Source organism: Tenrec ecaudatus, chromosome 12 (genome assembly GCF_050624435.1).
Source record: "Tenrec ecaudatus isolate mTenEca1 chromosome 12, mTenEca1.hap1, whole genome shotgun sequence".
Lineage (NCBI taxonomy): Eukaryota > Metazoa > Chordata > Mammalia > Afrosoricida > Tenrecidae > Tenrec > Tenrec ecaudatus.
The window spans coordinates 24,650,342-24,666,007 of NC_134541.1; the positions used below are offsets into that span (position 1 = coordinate 24,650,342).

At 57.3% G+C, this 15,666-nt stretch overlaps 1 protein-coding gene across 1 annotated transcript in view; it reads right to left on the minus strand.

Moving 5' to 3' along the window:
* VSTM2L (V-set and transmembrane domain containing 2 like) overlaps positions 1 to 15,131 on the minus strand; it is a 28,780-nt gene extending 13,649 nt beyond the window's left edge. The window contains exon 1 of the mRNA XM_075563990.1: positions 15,011 to 15,131. Coding sequence (XP_075420105.1) covers positions 15,011 to 15,131 — 121 coding nt within the window. The remainder of the gene's footprint in view (positions 1 to 15,010) is intronic.
* Positions 15,132 to 15,666: the final 535 nt, after the last annotated feature.

Sequence of the window (15,666 nt, forward strand, 5' to 3'; positions counted from 1 at the left end):
CTGCCAGGTAAAAGAAAGGACAAATCCACACTGAATAGGGAGGGCTCCAACGCCCCTCCCCACCAAACAAATATTATCCTGAGATGTAATTAGAATTCTTTCCTCTTCTTGGGAGAGATTATCTCGCCCTGCGAAGGCGCCAGCACAGCACCATGCAGGTCCTCAAGGAACGTTTCCGGGCTCTCAGCCCTGCCCGCAGCCCCCTGCCCTCTTGCTGAAGTTGGCCCAGGCACCCCAACCCGCCCAAAGATGCCTCTTCCAGCTCCGACCTCAGGGAGCTTCCGGGAGGAGGAGCGCTGGACTGGAGGAGGGATCCTGGATTAGACTCCTGCCCCTGCAGCGCTAACCCCCACCGCTATGATTCTGAGGACTTTGGGAGGATCAGAGATTGACCAGCTCCCCATCGTGCCTCCCACCCCGAGTCGAGTCGGGAAGCCTCTGCCCTTTCTGCGCCTGCACCAACTCTCAGTAAGGACCCCTGCAGAGCAGCAGCCTTCTGGACTAAGAGGAACCTGGGACAACCCTGAAGGCGGGGGGTGGGGGGTTGGGGGGGTTGGGGGGGTGGGGAGGGGGGCAAAAGCTGACCTCAGGTTGTCTGGGGGCTGGAAGGGACTGCAACACAACTGGGGAATCAGAATGAAGGTAGAGGGGGTGGGGAGCGCAGAGGAGTGGTCACCCAGCCTGAGTCAATCAGGGGAGGCTGCACAGAAGAGGTGTTCCTCCTGCCCCAGCTGCTGCCGGTCAAGTAGCCTTGTAGTGTAGCCTGCACATCCTTCTACCTGTGTATGGGTGGGACAGGGCTGGGAGAGAATCTGGCTTCCAAGGCTTCCTGGGAGTCAGGTGCGATTGTTGCAAGTGCAACTCCCAGTTCTCCCTGGGGTGAATGGGACAGCCGGTCCACAAGCAAGAAAGGCCTGGAGACCTGGTCTCCAGGCTTAGGCAGTTCACAGTGGGTCTGAGTCTCCTGGTCTACCTACAGAGACTCAGAGACCAGCTGGCCCTGTCTCAAGGAGCCTCAAGAGGGAGTAGTCAAGAGTATGCAGGCAAGCAGGCTGGTAGGCGGCGGGGTCGGGGTAGGGATGGTGGTACTGGCCTGGGCACCAGGGGACTTACTGAGCCTCTTTCTGCCCGCTTACATGCTATGAGACTATGGGAGACGCTTGTCCCCTCTCTGAACCTCAGTGTGCTCTTCTCCACTAAATCAGATAGCCTGACGGAGAACTGGATGGTCGTCATAAAGGCAGTGCCCCCAGAGGCTGAGAAGGGGAGGGGTTGTCTCTACTTGGGGGAGGAAGGGAATCCTGGAAGGCTTCAGGGACAGGGTGGGTGGGGGGGGGTGGGGTACATCAGCCTAGCCTTGAAGGATGGGGTGGATGTTGTAGGGAGAGGACAGGAGTGAGGCATGTATCGAGCAGACGGGTATTAGCACAGGCAGGAGGGAGAAATCTGGAAAGCTTATTAAAACACACAAACCCAGTTGGTTTATTGAGCATCTGTTCATACCTGGTACTTCACAGACACTATTGCTAATACACTCTAACCCATTAGACAGATGAGGGGCTGGAGATACAGAAAGCAACATGGTTGGCCCAGGATTTATACAGACCAGATCTGGAGCCCCGAGCTGACAACTGTGGTGGAGACAGCCCTGCTGAGGAGACACACTTCTGCATCCTTCCAGAAACAATCCTGGTCTCATTCCTCCCATTCCACTAAAGAAGAAAACCAAGCAAACAAACACTGCCATCAAGCTGATTCCAACTCATATGGACCCTACAAGGGTTTCTGAGATGATAAATTTTTAAGGAGTCAGACAGCCTCATTTTCCTCTTTTGGAGAAAGAAAGAAAGGCATACACACACCTGATTTGACCTGCTGACCTGGTGGTTGGTTAGCAGTCTAACAAGGTACCCACTATCCCTCCAGTGCTCCTCTGAAGACCAGACTCAAACTCCGCTGCCACTGGGTTGATTCTGACTGCTAGTGACCCTAGATATGACTCTCTACACTAAAGATAAAACCAAATTCACTGCCATCAAGTTGATTCTGACTCACAGTGACCCTGAAGGACAGAGTAGAACTGCCACTTGTGGGTTCCAAGGCAGCAAATCTTTAAGGGAGTACAAAGCCTCATCTGTTTCTCACGGCACTGCTGATGGCTTTGAACTGCTGACTGTGGCTGTACTTGGCAAGAACTTCTTCCTCTCTCTCTCCTGACCATGAGGGCCCTGACTGAGTACCAGAAATTGGAAAGTGAGTCCCATATTTGAAATCAAATTATGATAAAAATATAACAAAGAGAAACAGAGTGCCTGCTGTGAGTGAGTCCTTTACATACATTTTCTTATTCCCAAAGCACAGCTCTACAGGGAAGGTATAATCATTATTGGTCCCCCATTCTTTTCAGATCAGGAAGTTGAGGCTCAGAGAGGCTAAGTGAAGTGCTCAGTGCCATACAGCAAGTAAGTCGTTAAAATTGAAACCAGCTCTAGAGGCCATCTGTACATTCCTCCTGCAGCCCTTCTTCCTGCCTCCCTCGTCTTCCCTCCAGCCAACCAGACCCCCAATCTCTACATTCACCTCAAAAGCCATCTCTCCTCTCTGCCTTCCTCCCACCCCCAAGTCATCCCACTCCACTCAGGTAACATCTCACAGCAGTCCAGGGAGAGGCTGGTGCCATTATGGATTTCTGGGGAAGATGCAATTCTGTTCTCCAGCCCCAGGGGCCAAGCAGGGCTGGGCTTTCTGGGAAGACAATTAAAAGTGGTGTCCACAAATTAGGATTCTGCGGGAGAACGAGAAAGGACCTTGATTGAATACTGCATCTTCTTCCTTTCTGCTTTTAATTGGGGGAGCGTGCACTAATGAACCCCAGACTCAGGATCAGTGCGGCATTGCCGGAAGCAGCTCTGTGGTCCTGGCCCCGAGCCCTGGGGTTTGGCTTCTGGGAAAGGCAGGGGCTGACCTGAAAGACCTTGAAACTCCCCTCTACCCCGAGACACACACACACACACACACACACACACACACACACCCTTCAAGACCAGGGGCCTGGCTTCCTGTGCCTGCTACACACACACACACACCCTTCAAGACCAGGGGCCTGGCTTCCTGTGCCTGCTACACACACACACACACACACACACACACATCCTTCAAGACCAGGGGCCTGGCTTCCTGTGCCTGCTACACACACACACACACACACACACACACACACACACACACACACACACACACACACCCTTCAAGACCAGGGGCCTGGCTTCCTGTGCCTGCTCTAGCACTAACAGACTTTAGACTGGAGTTTGAATTCTGGCTCCCCTCCTCTCTAGCTGTGTGACCTGGGAAAGACCTTTACCTCTCTGAGCCTCAGTTTCTTTATCTGAGAAAGGGGGAGAATGAGAGAACCGAGGAGAGGATGAAACAAGGCAATATAGTAGATGCCCGATAGATGCCACCAACTTTTCTCATTGCCTAGCTCAGGGGTCGGCAAACTTTGGAGACAGAAGAGCTCATCCTGTCCTTCACAACAATTTAAAACTTATTCGAGAGCCGTAGACATGTTTTTACAAACAAATGAAATCACCATGATCTGAATAGTACCCTTGGAAATGTTTCTGTTTGACTTCACAGCCGCATAACTGCGCCAGAAGAGCTGCTTAGGGCTCAAGAGCCACAGTTTTCTGACCCCTGGTCTAGCTCCAGCATATTTCATCTCAGAAGGATGGTTGGAGACCCTGCCTTCTCGAGGCCCCAGATGGTTGTGTGGGCCCAGTATTGGACTTGTCTCAAGTCTGGGCCCTGTGGTCATCTCTGGTCCATCCGTCCTGTACTGTGACCTGGACAGCATGGGCTCAGGCAACCAGGAAGGTCCTGGGTCAGGAGGCAGCTGGCCAGCTGCCTCCCACTCCCCCACTTCCTTCTGGCCGTTCCATCCCCAGGCTAGCCACCGGTCTTCAGCCTGCTCAGGATGGGAAGCACCCCACCAGACCAGTGGGAAGGTTGAAGGCTCCCCTAAGATGGCCCACAAAGCCTTTTGGTGAATTCAGCCCGTAGTGAGACAGGAAGGGGGGCTCCTTCTGCAGCAGTGCTCCCCGCTCCCACCTGATGGTCAGGGACCAGTTCCAGCAGTCTGTGGGTGACCCTTCTGACTGGACCCCCATAGCACGATGGGAACTTGATGGCCCTGATCCCACAGACTCCTCAGGGTGGTTGAGACTTTGGTACAGATGGGGAAATTGAGGCTGGGAGCTGTGTGGCACAAGGCCAAAAGACAAGTCAGGGGCAGGAGCAGGGATTCGAACTCAGGCTTTTGGACTCTGTGGTCCAGCTCACCCCCATTCTCTACTGCCACCAAGCTGCCATAATGAAGACAGGGCATCGGGTGTCCAAGGGCCAGCAGCCCTGCTCCTGTGCCGTCCACATGGGAGGAACCAGAGCTCAGAGAACCTGGGGGCCCTCGGGGCCAGTCTCGTGCCAAAGGAAGGCATGATACACAGGGCCTCACTCCCTCCTCTCAAAGACTGCCTGACTGAGGGCCAGGTCCGGGCCTCACCTCCACTCACTGAGGGGGAGTGCCTGAGGTCACACAGTGGGAGGACCCAAGTCAGAATTCAGCCCCAGGCTTGCGTACAAAATTCCCAGGGCAAAGCCAAAGGCCTCTCTAAAAGCCCCTCCCCTTTCAGTTCTGAAATGAGTGATTCTGTGGGGACTCCGGGTGTGGCCCAGGAGGAGGCCTGCAGTTTGTTCTGCACCTCCTGGGCAAAGAAGCCTCCCCCACCTGCCAGTCGGCCTCACCTGCATTCTGGTAACTAGGTGTAAGACCTCTGCAAGGGGATGTCAGACAAAGGGTGTGGAAGAGGCCTGAGAAGGCAGACTGCATGGAGAAGGAAGCAGGCGGGAGCCGGAGGCTTCTAGTCCTGGGGTGGGCACTGCCCAGGGGAGGCACTGGGTGCTCTGCTTCCTCTGGGGCAGCCCGGGGACCCAGCTAAGCCGCCCTCGGCCAGAGGCGTAGAGGCGTGAGTCTGTGCAGAGTGTTACTTCCCAGAATGAGGTAGCAGGAGTCCAAAGCTCCCCCACTCACAGGAAGGAGCAGTCTGTAGAAAACTGGTCGGTGACTTCCAGGGGAGACCACAGGCCGGGCCTGCAGGGGGAGCTCTCTCCTGCCCTCACTGCCAACCGAATGAAAGAGAACAGGCTTCCCAAGATGCTTTGGATCAGCTCCAACCCCTAAGCCCGCAGGAGGGATAGCCACAAAGAGTTGTTGAAGATGTGCACTATTCACATGGCCAGACTGACCCCAGAGGTGGACAAGGCGCAGCCACATGCAGCGGCTCTGGACAGAAGAATGAGTGCCGGCAGACCCAGAGGAAAGGCAGGCCCAGCCTCCCCGGAGAGCCAGGGAGGGCTGCTCGAAGGAGCGGACAAATTTGGGCTTGAAGGCCCAGCAGGAGTTTGCCCTGTTGGCAGAGAATCAGAACAGGCTGGGGCATCCATTCAGGGACCACCTTCCCCATTTCTGCAGAGTCTCCATACCACCTGCACTATTATTTACTTAATATTTATTTCCAAAGCATCTTTCCCTTTTCACTTAAATAAATTCAGCTTTAAAAAGGAGACTTTTATTGCTGCCATAAACAGAAAACCGGCATTGCTCACCATAAATAGAGGGTAACTGAAAATAAACACCGAGGACGGAGCAGCCTGCATTAAACCCCAGCCAGGAGGGTCACCTGCTGAAGGGTCTGCTAGCATCTGGGCCTCCATGGTCTCTCGTCACCCAGGGAGACGGGAGCGCGCCTTGGGCGTCACAGCTGCAGCAGTACCCAGCTGACCCTGCCTTCTTGATCAGAAGGGGCTGGAGGTGCGGCTCCTCCCCCGGGAACTCTTCTGGGGGCCGTCTACCCGCCCTCCCCTACCGCCCACATTGGTTGGCTTCTGGTAGCCTTGCACACGATCCCACAATCCATCCTGGTGGGCCTTGGACCTTCTACTTGGAAATCTGCACTGGTCAGAACCCAGCCCTTGGACACCATCCTGTCTTTGTCTCCTTAGCACGCACAGGGGGGAGACCAGCTAGCCACCGTCAAGCCATTTCTAGCTCATGGCCACCCTCACGGGTGTCTGAGCACTTGCTCGGCTCCAGGGGATTTCCAAGGGCCAAGTTTCCAGAAAGAAACCTCCAGGCTTTTCTTCCGAATCGCCTCTAGGTGGGTTTGAAACTGTCCCCTCCAGGCCAGCAGCTCGGTGCTCACCACGCAGGGGCTAGTCCACTGAAGGGCTGGGAGCAGGACAGATGGGAGGGCCTGTATGCAGCCCCTGAGCCCGTGCCACTGGCGCCTCAAACCCGGGAGACAACTTCCCGGGGGGCAGGTTTGGCACCCCAAACAAGGAACATGATTTTTGTCTGAAAGCAAACATGCAGATACTGTGGTGTACGGCAGAGGCTTCATGAATTGTGAATAAATAGGAGACGTCAAAGAAATGTGGCCCTGACCCGGTAGCTCCCAGGCCCACTCTTCTCTGAGCGGTGCTGCCAGCAGCTGGGAGAGGGGCTGGAGCCGGGGAGCAGAGGGTGAAGGGGAGCCATAAATAAACACTTGCTGCTAATCACACCCCCGCCGGTGAGAAAGGAGGCTGTGGGCTTCTGTCAGGATGACAACCTTAGAAACCAGAGGGGCAGTTCCACTCTGTCCAATGGGTCTGAATCCATACAAAGGCCCTGGGCAATGGGTGTCATGGGTACAAGGCTCATGAGGGCTTGCTGTGTGGCTTTACGTGAGCGGCTGAAATGGTCTGATCTTTTGTCCAAATGTCCCTGCTTAAAGGCTTGTCTTCAAACAATAATAATTTATAATTTATCAAGGGGTCATGGGGTGGGCAGAGGGAGGGGAGAAAAGAGGAACCGATACCAAGGGCTCAAGGAGAAAGACAAGGTTTTGAAAAGGATGATGGCAACCTATGTACAAATGTGCTTGATACAATTGATGTATGGATTGTTATCAGAGCTGTAAGAGCCCCCAATAAAATGAGTTATTTTTTAAAGGCTTGCTTTGAGCATTAAACACATGAATATGCACACGGAGAGCCTGCTTCACCCCCAGTTCACCCAGGAAGGGACCCCAGTGAAATAGCTGACTCCATGGGAACTTTCTACGTGTCAAATGGCTGGGGACTGTACCGCAGAAACAGGAGAACCAGTAGCAGCTACCCCTAAGAGCTATTGTGAGGACTGAGGTGTGAGGGGATGGCCTGGCCCAGAGCACAGGGTAGACATTCTCACCAAATCCTCCAGAACCACCTGGGAAGTGGCCATGGTCAGGTTCCTCTCAGCTTGGGGATGAGGAAACTGGGACACTGAGAGAGTGGGTGTCGCAGGGCCCCTGACGCATAAAGGATACCAGAGATTTGTGGGGTGGGGGAGGAAGAGGGTAGGGTGGATCCAGGGAGGACCAGTGTCCTGAGGAGGGCATGCAGAGTGAGAGAGGGGTGGGAGGCATAGGACATAGGCTAAGATGTACAGGAGGGCAGGGATTAAGGCAGGCACCTGGGTGCTGCTGGGTGGGGGGAGGCGGGAGAGCCTGTGCAGGACAATTCAAGCTTGGGAAGTAGGTGAGTTCGGGAGCCAGGTGGACCTGAACCCTCACTGTTCTTACTCAGGTAGAACTTGGGGCAAATCTCGGCGCCTCGGTTTCTTCCTCTGTAGAGTGGGTATTGGGAGGATTCGGTGGGGTCCTGTGAACCTGTCCATGCCGGGCACATAGTGGGCTGCAGGGGGCAGTATTGAGACAAGGATGATGAGGCTGGGATTCAGGCAACCAGTCTCTCCCCCAGAGGAGCCCTGCTGGTGTAGTGGGTGACACGCTGGTGGGCTACAAATCCACCAGCTACTCTGTAGAAGCAAGATGAGACTTTCTACTCCCGCAAAGAGTTATGGTCCGGGAAACCCCCAGAGTGACTGAGTCAGAACGGACTGGGTGGCAGTAAGATCATGATTCTTAGCCTCTTACTGGGTGGTCTTGCTCCAGCCTCTCTCCAAGGATGCCATTCCACCCCTACCCCCCAGCACCCCCCACTCCCTAAAACCCCCCCACCCCGCTGTGAAGACTGGCCTTCAAAGTCAGAGGACTATCCTGGAACCAGTGAACCCCCTAAACTGCAGAGGTTTGGAGCCACCTCAGGGCTTTGGGGCCCGCAAGCTGCCCCCACTGTCTGGGACAGGGTTTCATCTCTAGAAGCCAGAGCAACAGACACAGGATAGGAGGGTGGGGTGGGAGAGCTCAGCAGGAGTTTGGGGGTTCGGTAAGGAAGCTCCAGCAGCTCACCCCCGCTGTCGGGAGACCATTAGTACGGCTTTGTTTGGAGCGCTATTTCCACTACCTTGCACTTCGACCACTGGGCCTCCATTAGGGACCCTTTCCCTGGCCGATGACAGGCGGCAAACAGCTCCCCAGTGAGCCCACTGTAATTGCTGCCGTCTCCAAGGCCGGAAATGATTTTTTTAAAACCTCACAAAGCGAAACAGACCCTGCTGCCTGCTCTTTATTTTCTCCAGCCCAGCCCTCAGTCCCAGTTCCAGCCTCAGCCCCAGCCCCAGCCCCAGCCCCAACCTCAGTCCCAGCCTCAGCCCCAGCCCCAGCCCCAGCCCCAACCCCAGCCCCAGCCCCAGCCCCAGCCCCAGCCCCAGCCCTAATCTTAGCCCTCAGCCCCAGCCCCAGCCTCAGCCCCAGTCCCAGCCTCAGTCTCAACCTCAGCCAGGAATCAGGCCTGAAGGTTCTGGGAAAGGGGGTTCAACTAAGACCAACCCCAGGCCCCAGCTGATATCCTAAAATGCCAGGATCAGGGGTAAACAAAGTTCAGATTCTGGCCCCTTGCTCTGGGCTGGGGCCGGGGCTGGGGAAGATGGAACCCTAAGCTGTGGGGCCCTAGGCTGTCAATGGCATTCAGTAAGCCTCAGTTTCCTGCTGTGCAAGATGGGCACATGGGTTGGCGTCCATGATGCCCTTGGGGTGACTGCCAGAGGCTGTGGCTGGCGATCAGGGGCCCGATTAGAGCATGAGGGAGCCCGGAACCAGGAGGGGTGTGCCTGGCAGGGGAGTCTTGCAGGAAAGGCCCGGAACAGGGCTGACATTTGGTGTGTTAAAGGTCAGAAGGGAGGCCAGCGGAGCAGGACAGGGGTCAGACAAGAGACAAGACCAGGGAGGCCAACTCTGTCCTCTGGTGCTGGGCCACAAGGTCCTCCTATGCTCATGTATGCACGCATGCCCAGTTCCCATCTTTCCGAGCCCACCTTCCCACCATCCTGAGACACTGGCCAGCCCTAGCATGCCCTGACTCACAAATTCGGCAAGGTCCAAACCGCACATGCAGTCAAAAAAACTCACTGCCATCAAGTTGGTTCTGATTCAGAGCGACCCTACATGACAGGGTAGAGCTGGCCCTGTGGGTTCTGGAGACTGTGATGCTTTCTGGGAGCAGAAAGCTTCATTCTTCCCACTGAGCAGCTGGTGGGTTTGAACTGTGAACCTTGGAGTCATGAGCCTGATGCAAAACTACTATCCCTTCAGAGCACCTCCTTGCAATGCAGCCTGCCCTATCCCCCTAGCAGCCCCTCCAGGCTTCAAGTCCTGCTGTGTCCCCGTTTCCCCCACTTCGCCAGCCAAGGCAACCACCTTGTGGGGCCCCTCACCTGTCTGTGCTGTTTCCAATGGCTCGGGTCTCAGTTTTACTGCCCTCTAATACCTCCCACCCACCCCACCCCGCTCCACTACATGCACAAGCCTGCCCTGCCCCCCACCCAGAGATGCTCATGAGGACCAGGTGGGTAAAGTAAACAGATGCGCCCCCAAGACCATTCAGCTCATGTGAAAGGATGGTGGGGGAGGGGAGCAACTTGGGGATCCTCGCCCTGGAGACCTGCTCGGGCCCCAGACCTACCCTTTTGGGGCTCCTTTCTGGGTCTAGATTTCCTCAGAGAGATAAAACCAGCATCCCTGGAAGGTGCAGCCAGCTATGAGCATGCTCGGCTGCTAATCGAAAGGCTGGTAGGGTGAGTCTACTCAGAGGCACCATCTACTGGCGTCCTGCTGGCTGGAGCATCGGCCCACAGATCCCTGCAGGCCACTGGGAGTTACTGGCCAAATGCTGGATAGGGCTTGAGGGCAGGTGGAGAAACTCTCAGGGCGAGCCCATCAGGGTTCAGAGAGGGAAACTGCACCCCAAGAGGAGGGCAAGGGGCCTGCTAGGCATAAGGCCAAGTCCACTGTCATCAAAGGATTCCCACTCACAGCAAGCCTGAGGGCAAAGCAGACTGCCCCTGTCAATCTTTACAGGAGCAGAAAGCCGCATCTTTCTCCTTCGGAGAGCTGGGTAGGTTTGAGCTGCTGACGGACACCAAGACTCCGTAAGGCAGTGTGAAGGTGGACAAAACTCCATGTGTGAGGCTGTTGTTGCAGCCTATGTACCAACCCATCTCGTGGCAGGCTTTCCGCTTTGCCGCTGCCCCTCTACTTTCCCAACCATGGCGTCCTTCTCCAGGGACTCGTCTCTCCTGACAACATCACCAAAGTACCCCAAAGCCAGGCACTCAGCCCCACAGGTAATTTTGGCCAAATGCTCCTTTTTCCATGGCCTTGGCCTTCCCAGAAGCTGCGAGTGGGGGCCTGAGGAAGCGGTCTAACCCACCTGTTTGCCACAGGCGACTCCACCACCACGCCTGCAGTGATGAGCTGAATTCCCCTACGTGCGCTGGCCGCCTGCAACTGCCCTTGTTTGGGGAAAAGGCCGAGGGAGCCGCTGACGGGCAAGGTGTCAAAAGCAATTGGTGTGAAGGACTTGGGGAAACTGGCTGGTGAGGGCCAATTCCCCACAGGGGGCCAGGAAACCCTCAGCCCAGGGCGGAGTGCTTATGGGCGTAATTGATAGAATAATCACCAAGGCCTGAGACAAAGGCAAACACATTCTTAACATCATAACCTTCGGAAGACAGGACTCAATTTTCTCCGTTTCCCGGCCATCACCCCAGCCGGCTTATTGATGGGAGCTACCTACAGCCTGGCAAGGGATGGGAGAAAGCCAGGGCAATTTTCCCATGCACAGACAGCTGGTCAAATGGCTGAGGTGGAGTGGGTGCTCCGCTTTCCCTGCCCCGCTGCTCCGTCTTGGTAACAGAGACCCTCGGGCGGGTGAACCACCCTGTGGATGAAGGCCAGCCCCATCTTTGTCTGCATTGGAATGTATTAATAATTGAAGGTGCTGGTGTAGGTGTGTGTGTGTGTGTGTGTGTGTGTGTGTGTGTGTGTGTGTGTGTGTGTGAATGAGAGAGAGAGAGCGAGAGAGAGAGAGAGTTGGGGTACGAGGATGGATGTTGGCTGCAGTGAGAGGCTTCCTCGTGTCCCTCTAAGGGTCTACATGCCTGGACACCACCCTGTCCCCAGTGCTCTGCAAAACCAAACTGAACTGGAGTTGAGCACCAGACACTCACTCATCTCCGCAGCTCCTGTCAGCATGGTCAGAGGCTCCACTGGAGCACCCGGCTGCATGAGGATCACTGGGGAGCTTATTACAATACAGGTCCCAGGGCCCCATCAACCAATATTCTGACTCAGTGGGCTTGGGTGGGGGCCTTGGCACCTGCATTTTAACTAACCTTCTGGGAGGTTCCAAGGCAGGGGCTCTGCAGCCCTCATCAGCTCAGACCCTGCAGACCTGGCTCTGGACAAGCTCGAGAATGAGCACTGGGTAAGGAGTCCAGTCCAGTTGCCTGTTTCTAACTGAGATGTGGCCTCGGGAAGATACTACCACATTTCTGAGTCGACTGAAGGAAGCTCGCTTGGAGCAGGGCTGAGCCGAAGAAGAGGTCTTGTCACAGGACTGGGCCCAGCCTGATCCAAAGCTGTTCCGGAGGCAGCAGGCCTGCACTGGTAGGCACACCTCCATTCTGACACAGCTCCCCAGCCCTCTTCCTCAGTGACCTTGGGCAAGTCATTGACCGGCCTTCTCTGAACCTCAATTTTCGCCTCTGTTTAACAAGAGCCTGGCATGAGTGTGCCAGCCTTTGTGGTTAACACTGGCAAAGGGGATGGCAACACCTAGTGCAGAGTAAGGGCTCATCAATGCCAGCTCCATTCTGCCCACTCTGCTGCCCAGGTGCTAATGGACTGGCCCTTTCTAGAAAGAAAATAAACAAAAACAGCGGCCATTCACTGAGATACCTCCTTGAAAGGCACGCCCCACTCTCTCCCCATTCACCCCTAGGGGCTTAAAAAAACCCTCTGAAAAGTGGGCTGAGTGGGGGTTGGAGGGAGATGAGCAGCAAGATGGACGGCCTTGCTGACCCAGCTGACCACAGGCTCTCCCTGTGACAAGCCCCAGGGCAGGCAGGTGGAAGGCACTGGTCCCACAGCCGCGCCAGGCTCAGGTAGAGCCGGAGAGGTAAGAGCCGCCAAGAGGTTGAGTCCAGTGGGGCCGTGCCCGCTCCTGCCCCCACCCGGGCACCTCAGACCCGGCCACATTCCCTGAATCAGCTGAGGACACGAGGAGCCCAGGAATAATGAAACGATCAGGCTCCAATCTGCTAAACAGCAATTTCTGGGCTTTTTCAGCGCACACAGCTTTTATCAAATTGGTATTCTCCTCCTGAACACAAATGGCTTATTAGACATGACCCACTTATTCGCCGCGTCTCACTATCATTAATAACAGTTTCTTTTTGTGATTAAGTGAGTGGCTCTGAACCCTTCCTGTGGTGGCGGGTGCTGGCCCGGCAGAGGGGCAGCTTGATGGGGTGGCGGGGGGTGGGGGTGGGGAGCCTCAGCAGCCGAGGCTTGGAGACTTTGAACCTGGCAGGGTTAAGGGAGGGAGACCTGGCCCCCACAGACCTAACCAACCTCCTCACTTCTTGAAAGACAGCGGGAGTCCCAGAGAGACACACTCCTTGCCCAGAGCCACTCAGAAGGATGGTGAGAGACGGCAGCGTCTCCAGCCCCTCCACTGGGCCTTAGGTGGACCTCTCTGGGGTATGTGTGTGTAGGGGGGATGCAACAGCTGGCAGGGCAGAGTGGTGCCCCTCAGCTCACCTGGCAGGAATGGGAGCCAGTGTGAACCCTGCTTCTAAAGGGGGGTCCCACTTGGGGCCCTGGCAATGAGAGATTGGCACTCAAGTTCCTGGGTCAGGTGCTCCAAAGATTGGTGGGGGGAGGGGCTGTCCACTGCACAGCCCTCTCAGGACCACAAACTCAGGGAAGCCCTTCTTTGGAAAACCCCACTGGTGAAAGTTCCAGCTTTGCCAAGGCACCGAGCTCAGCAGGGAGGGGCGGGGAGGGAGAGATTCCCAGTTTCCCTGGAATGGGAGGGAATCTGTCAGGAAGATGAATGTCCTGGAAAAAAGGAAGGCTCTGTCTTTGCCTGACAGCCTGGAGCCAGTCCTGGCGTGGCTACCCACTCCTTGTGTGACCTTGGGTAAGTCCCACCGCCTCGCCGAGCTTTGGTTTCCCGTCTCAGTGCGGACAATCAGATAACACATGCCCGTTCCCAGCCTGGATGGTAGCAATTAGACAAGGGATATGAAGGGGGTGTAAATGAACAGAGTGGTCACCAGCGAACGCACTGGAGGCTGGAGGGTGTTGGGAGTCATGCTCCCCCCAAATCAGACTCCCCAAGAATGGCTTTAGAGTCATTCCATCCATGCAGCATATGCCAGTGGCACCTTCCTGGACTGTCTGTGCCCACCCCCCACCTTCCCATCAGAACACATCCCGCCTTGTGCAAACCTCCCTCAGCACCCAGCCCCGGCACAGGGTGCCCAGTATTGGAGCCGAAGCCTCCTCCACCGGACCTGGGAGCCCCTGCAAGGAGAGGCGGGAGAGAAGAAGGGTCCTCCTTTATTTGTGACTTTGCCTGCCTTCCCCCCCCCCACCCCCAACACACACACTGAAGCCTAGCTCCTAGCATGCAGGGCTGCCCCCGAAGATGCCAGCCTCAGACAATCCAACTCTGGTGCCAATTCAGGTTCCTCCGAAGCTGGAAGGAGCGCCTGACACTCAGGCAGCCAGGGCCAGGGATGCTCCTTGCCCCAGCTCCCAGGGCCACTGGAGTTTGTATGGAGAATTCTCACATTCTGGCCCCCTAGCACCAAGGCTGGTGATGGAAGGGAGGGTACCTGTGGAAGGATGGCAAGGGTTTCCTGCCCAACCCAGAGGCAGACAAAAACACCTGGTGCCCCCGCTCTCTGAAGCCTGACATGCCTGGAAGCAGCAACCCCAACTCTCTGTGTCTTCCGGGGCTCCCACAGCCTGAGATGGCACCCTCCCTCCCTTCCACCAAGGAAGGCAGTGGTCAGAGCCTACAGGTGCCTCTGCCCCCAGGACCTTTCCCAGGGTCCTAAGGGACAGGCATGGAGTGAGTGGACAAGGGAAGCTGTGGGGGAACCCCACCAAAGGGAAGGCGAATGGGTAGTGAGGAGTGGGCCAGCAAAGGGTGCGTGTGTGTGTGTGTGTGTACACGCAACAGTGTATCTGCGGCCGGGTGGGCAAGAGTTGTGTGCGCCCTGGCGCCGGCAGGCAGGGTGGGAGCGCGTGTGCAGCGGGCTCTCCTGTGAGTGTGAGTGCGGAGTGTGTCTGGGAAGGAGTCTGGAGATGCGGGAGGCAGGAGTTCGCAGCGTGGAGCTGCTGGGTCCCTGCTGTGACCAGCCGTGTGGTTGCGGAGGTGTGGGTATCAGCTCGTGTGTGTGTGTGTGTGTGTGTGAGTGTGCGGGGGGGTGGGGGGTGCTCAGCGAGAGGGGCACGCGGGTGCTACTGGGCGTCCCGCTTTCCCACAGGGGGGGCCCAGGAAGCTGGGGCAGGTACTCGGCCTCGGCAGCCCGCCCCCCCCTGCCCCCGGGACGCCAGCCAAGGCCAGCGGGGGTTCGGCCCCTGAGGTGGCCAAGTTGGAGCGGCGCGGCCCCCGGGTGGGGTTCGCTAGGCAAGTCCGCGGGGGGTGGGGGGCGGCGGGGGACGGGAACGGGACTCACCGTGGCCGGAGACGTGGTTGTCCCAGGGCGCGTGGCCCGCGGGCCGCGTGGCGCCGCCGAGTTGCAGGAAAAGTGCCAGGTAGTGGAGGGCGCCTAGCGCCACGGCGAGCTGGGCCCCCATGGTGCGCGCTCGGGCCGGGGGCGCCGCCGCCTCACATCGGGGCTCGGAGCCCGCAGAGCCCGCGCCCGCCGCCCCCTGCCCCGGGCCGCCCGGCCGCCCGGCCCCGCCGCTGCCCACTCGCCCGCTGGCGCCCGCGCGGCCCCGGTCTAGCCCTCGGCGGCCCCGGCCCAGCCCCGGCTGCGGGCAGCGAGCGCACGCCCAGCCGGCCGCCTCCGACTGCGGGACTCTTCCCTTCCGCGGAAGGCCACTCCGCGCGCCGCCGCCGCCGCCGCACCCCCGCCCGCTCCCCCCGCCCGCCCGAGGAGGCGGCGGCGGAGGGATCTGCCACTTGATTTATCATCAAAGTTTTGCCCAGGCTGAGATTTTTAAAGCGGTACCCGCAACTTTCCCCGCCCGGGGCGGAGGAGGCCGCACTGGGGATCCGATCCGCTACAGACCCAGATACTCGGCCTCAGAGGCAGACATCATTTTCAGCGGGATAATGGGGGACAGCCACTTGGCCTGCAACCAGATCCGTGCCCCAGGGACTCTGGAA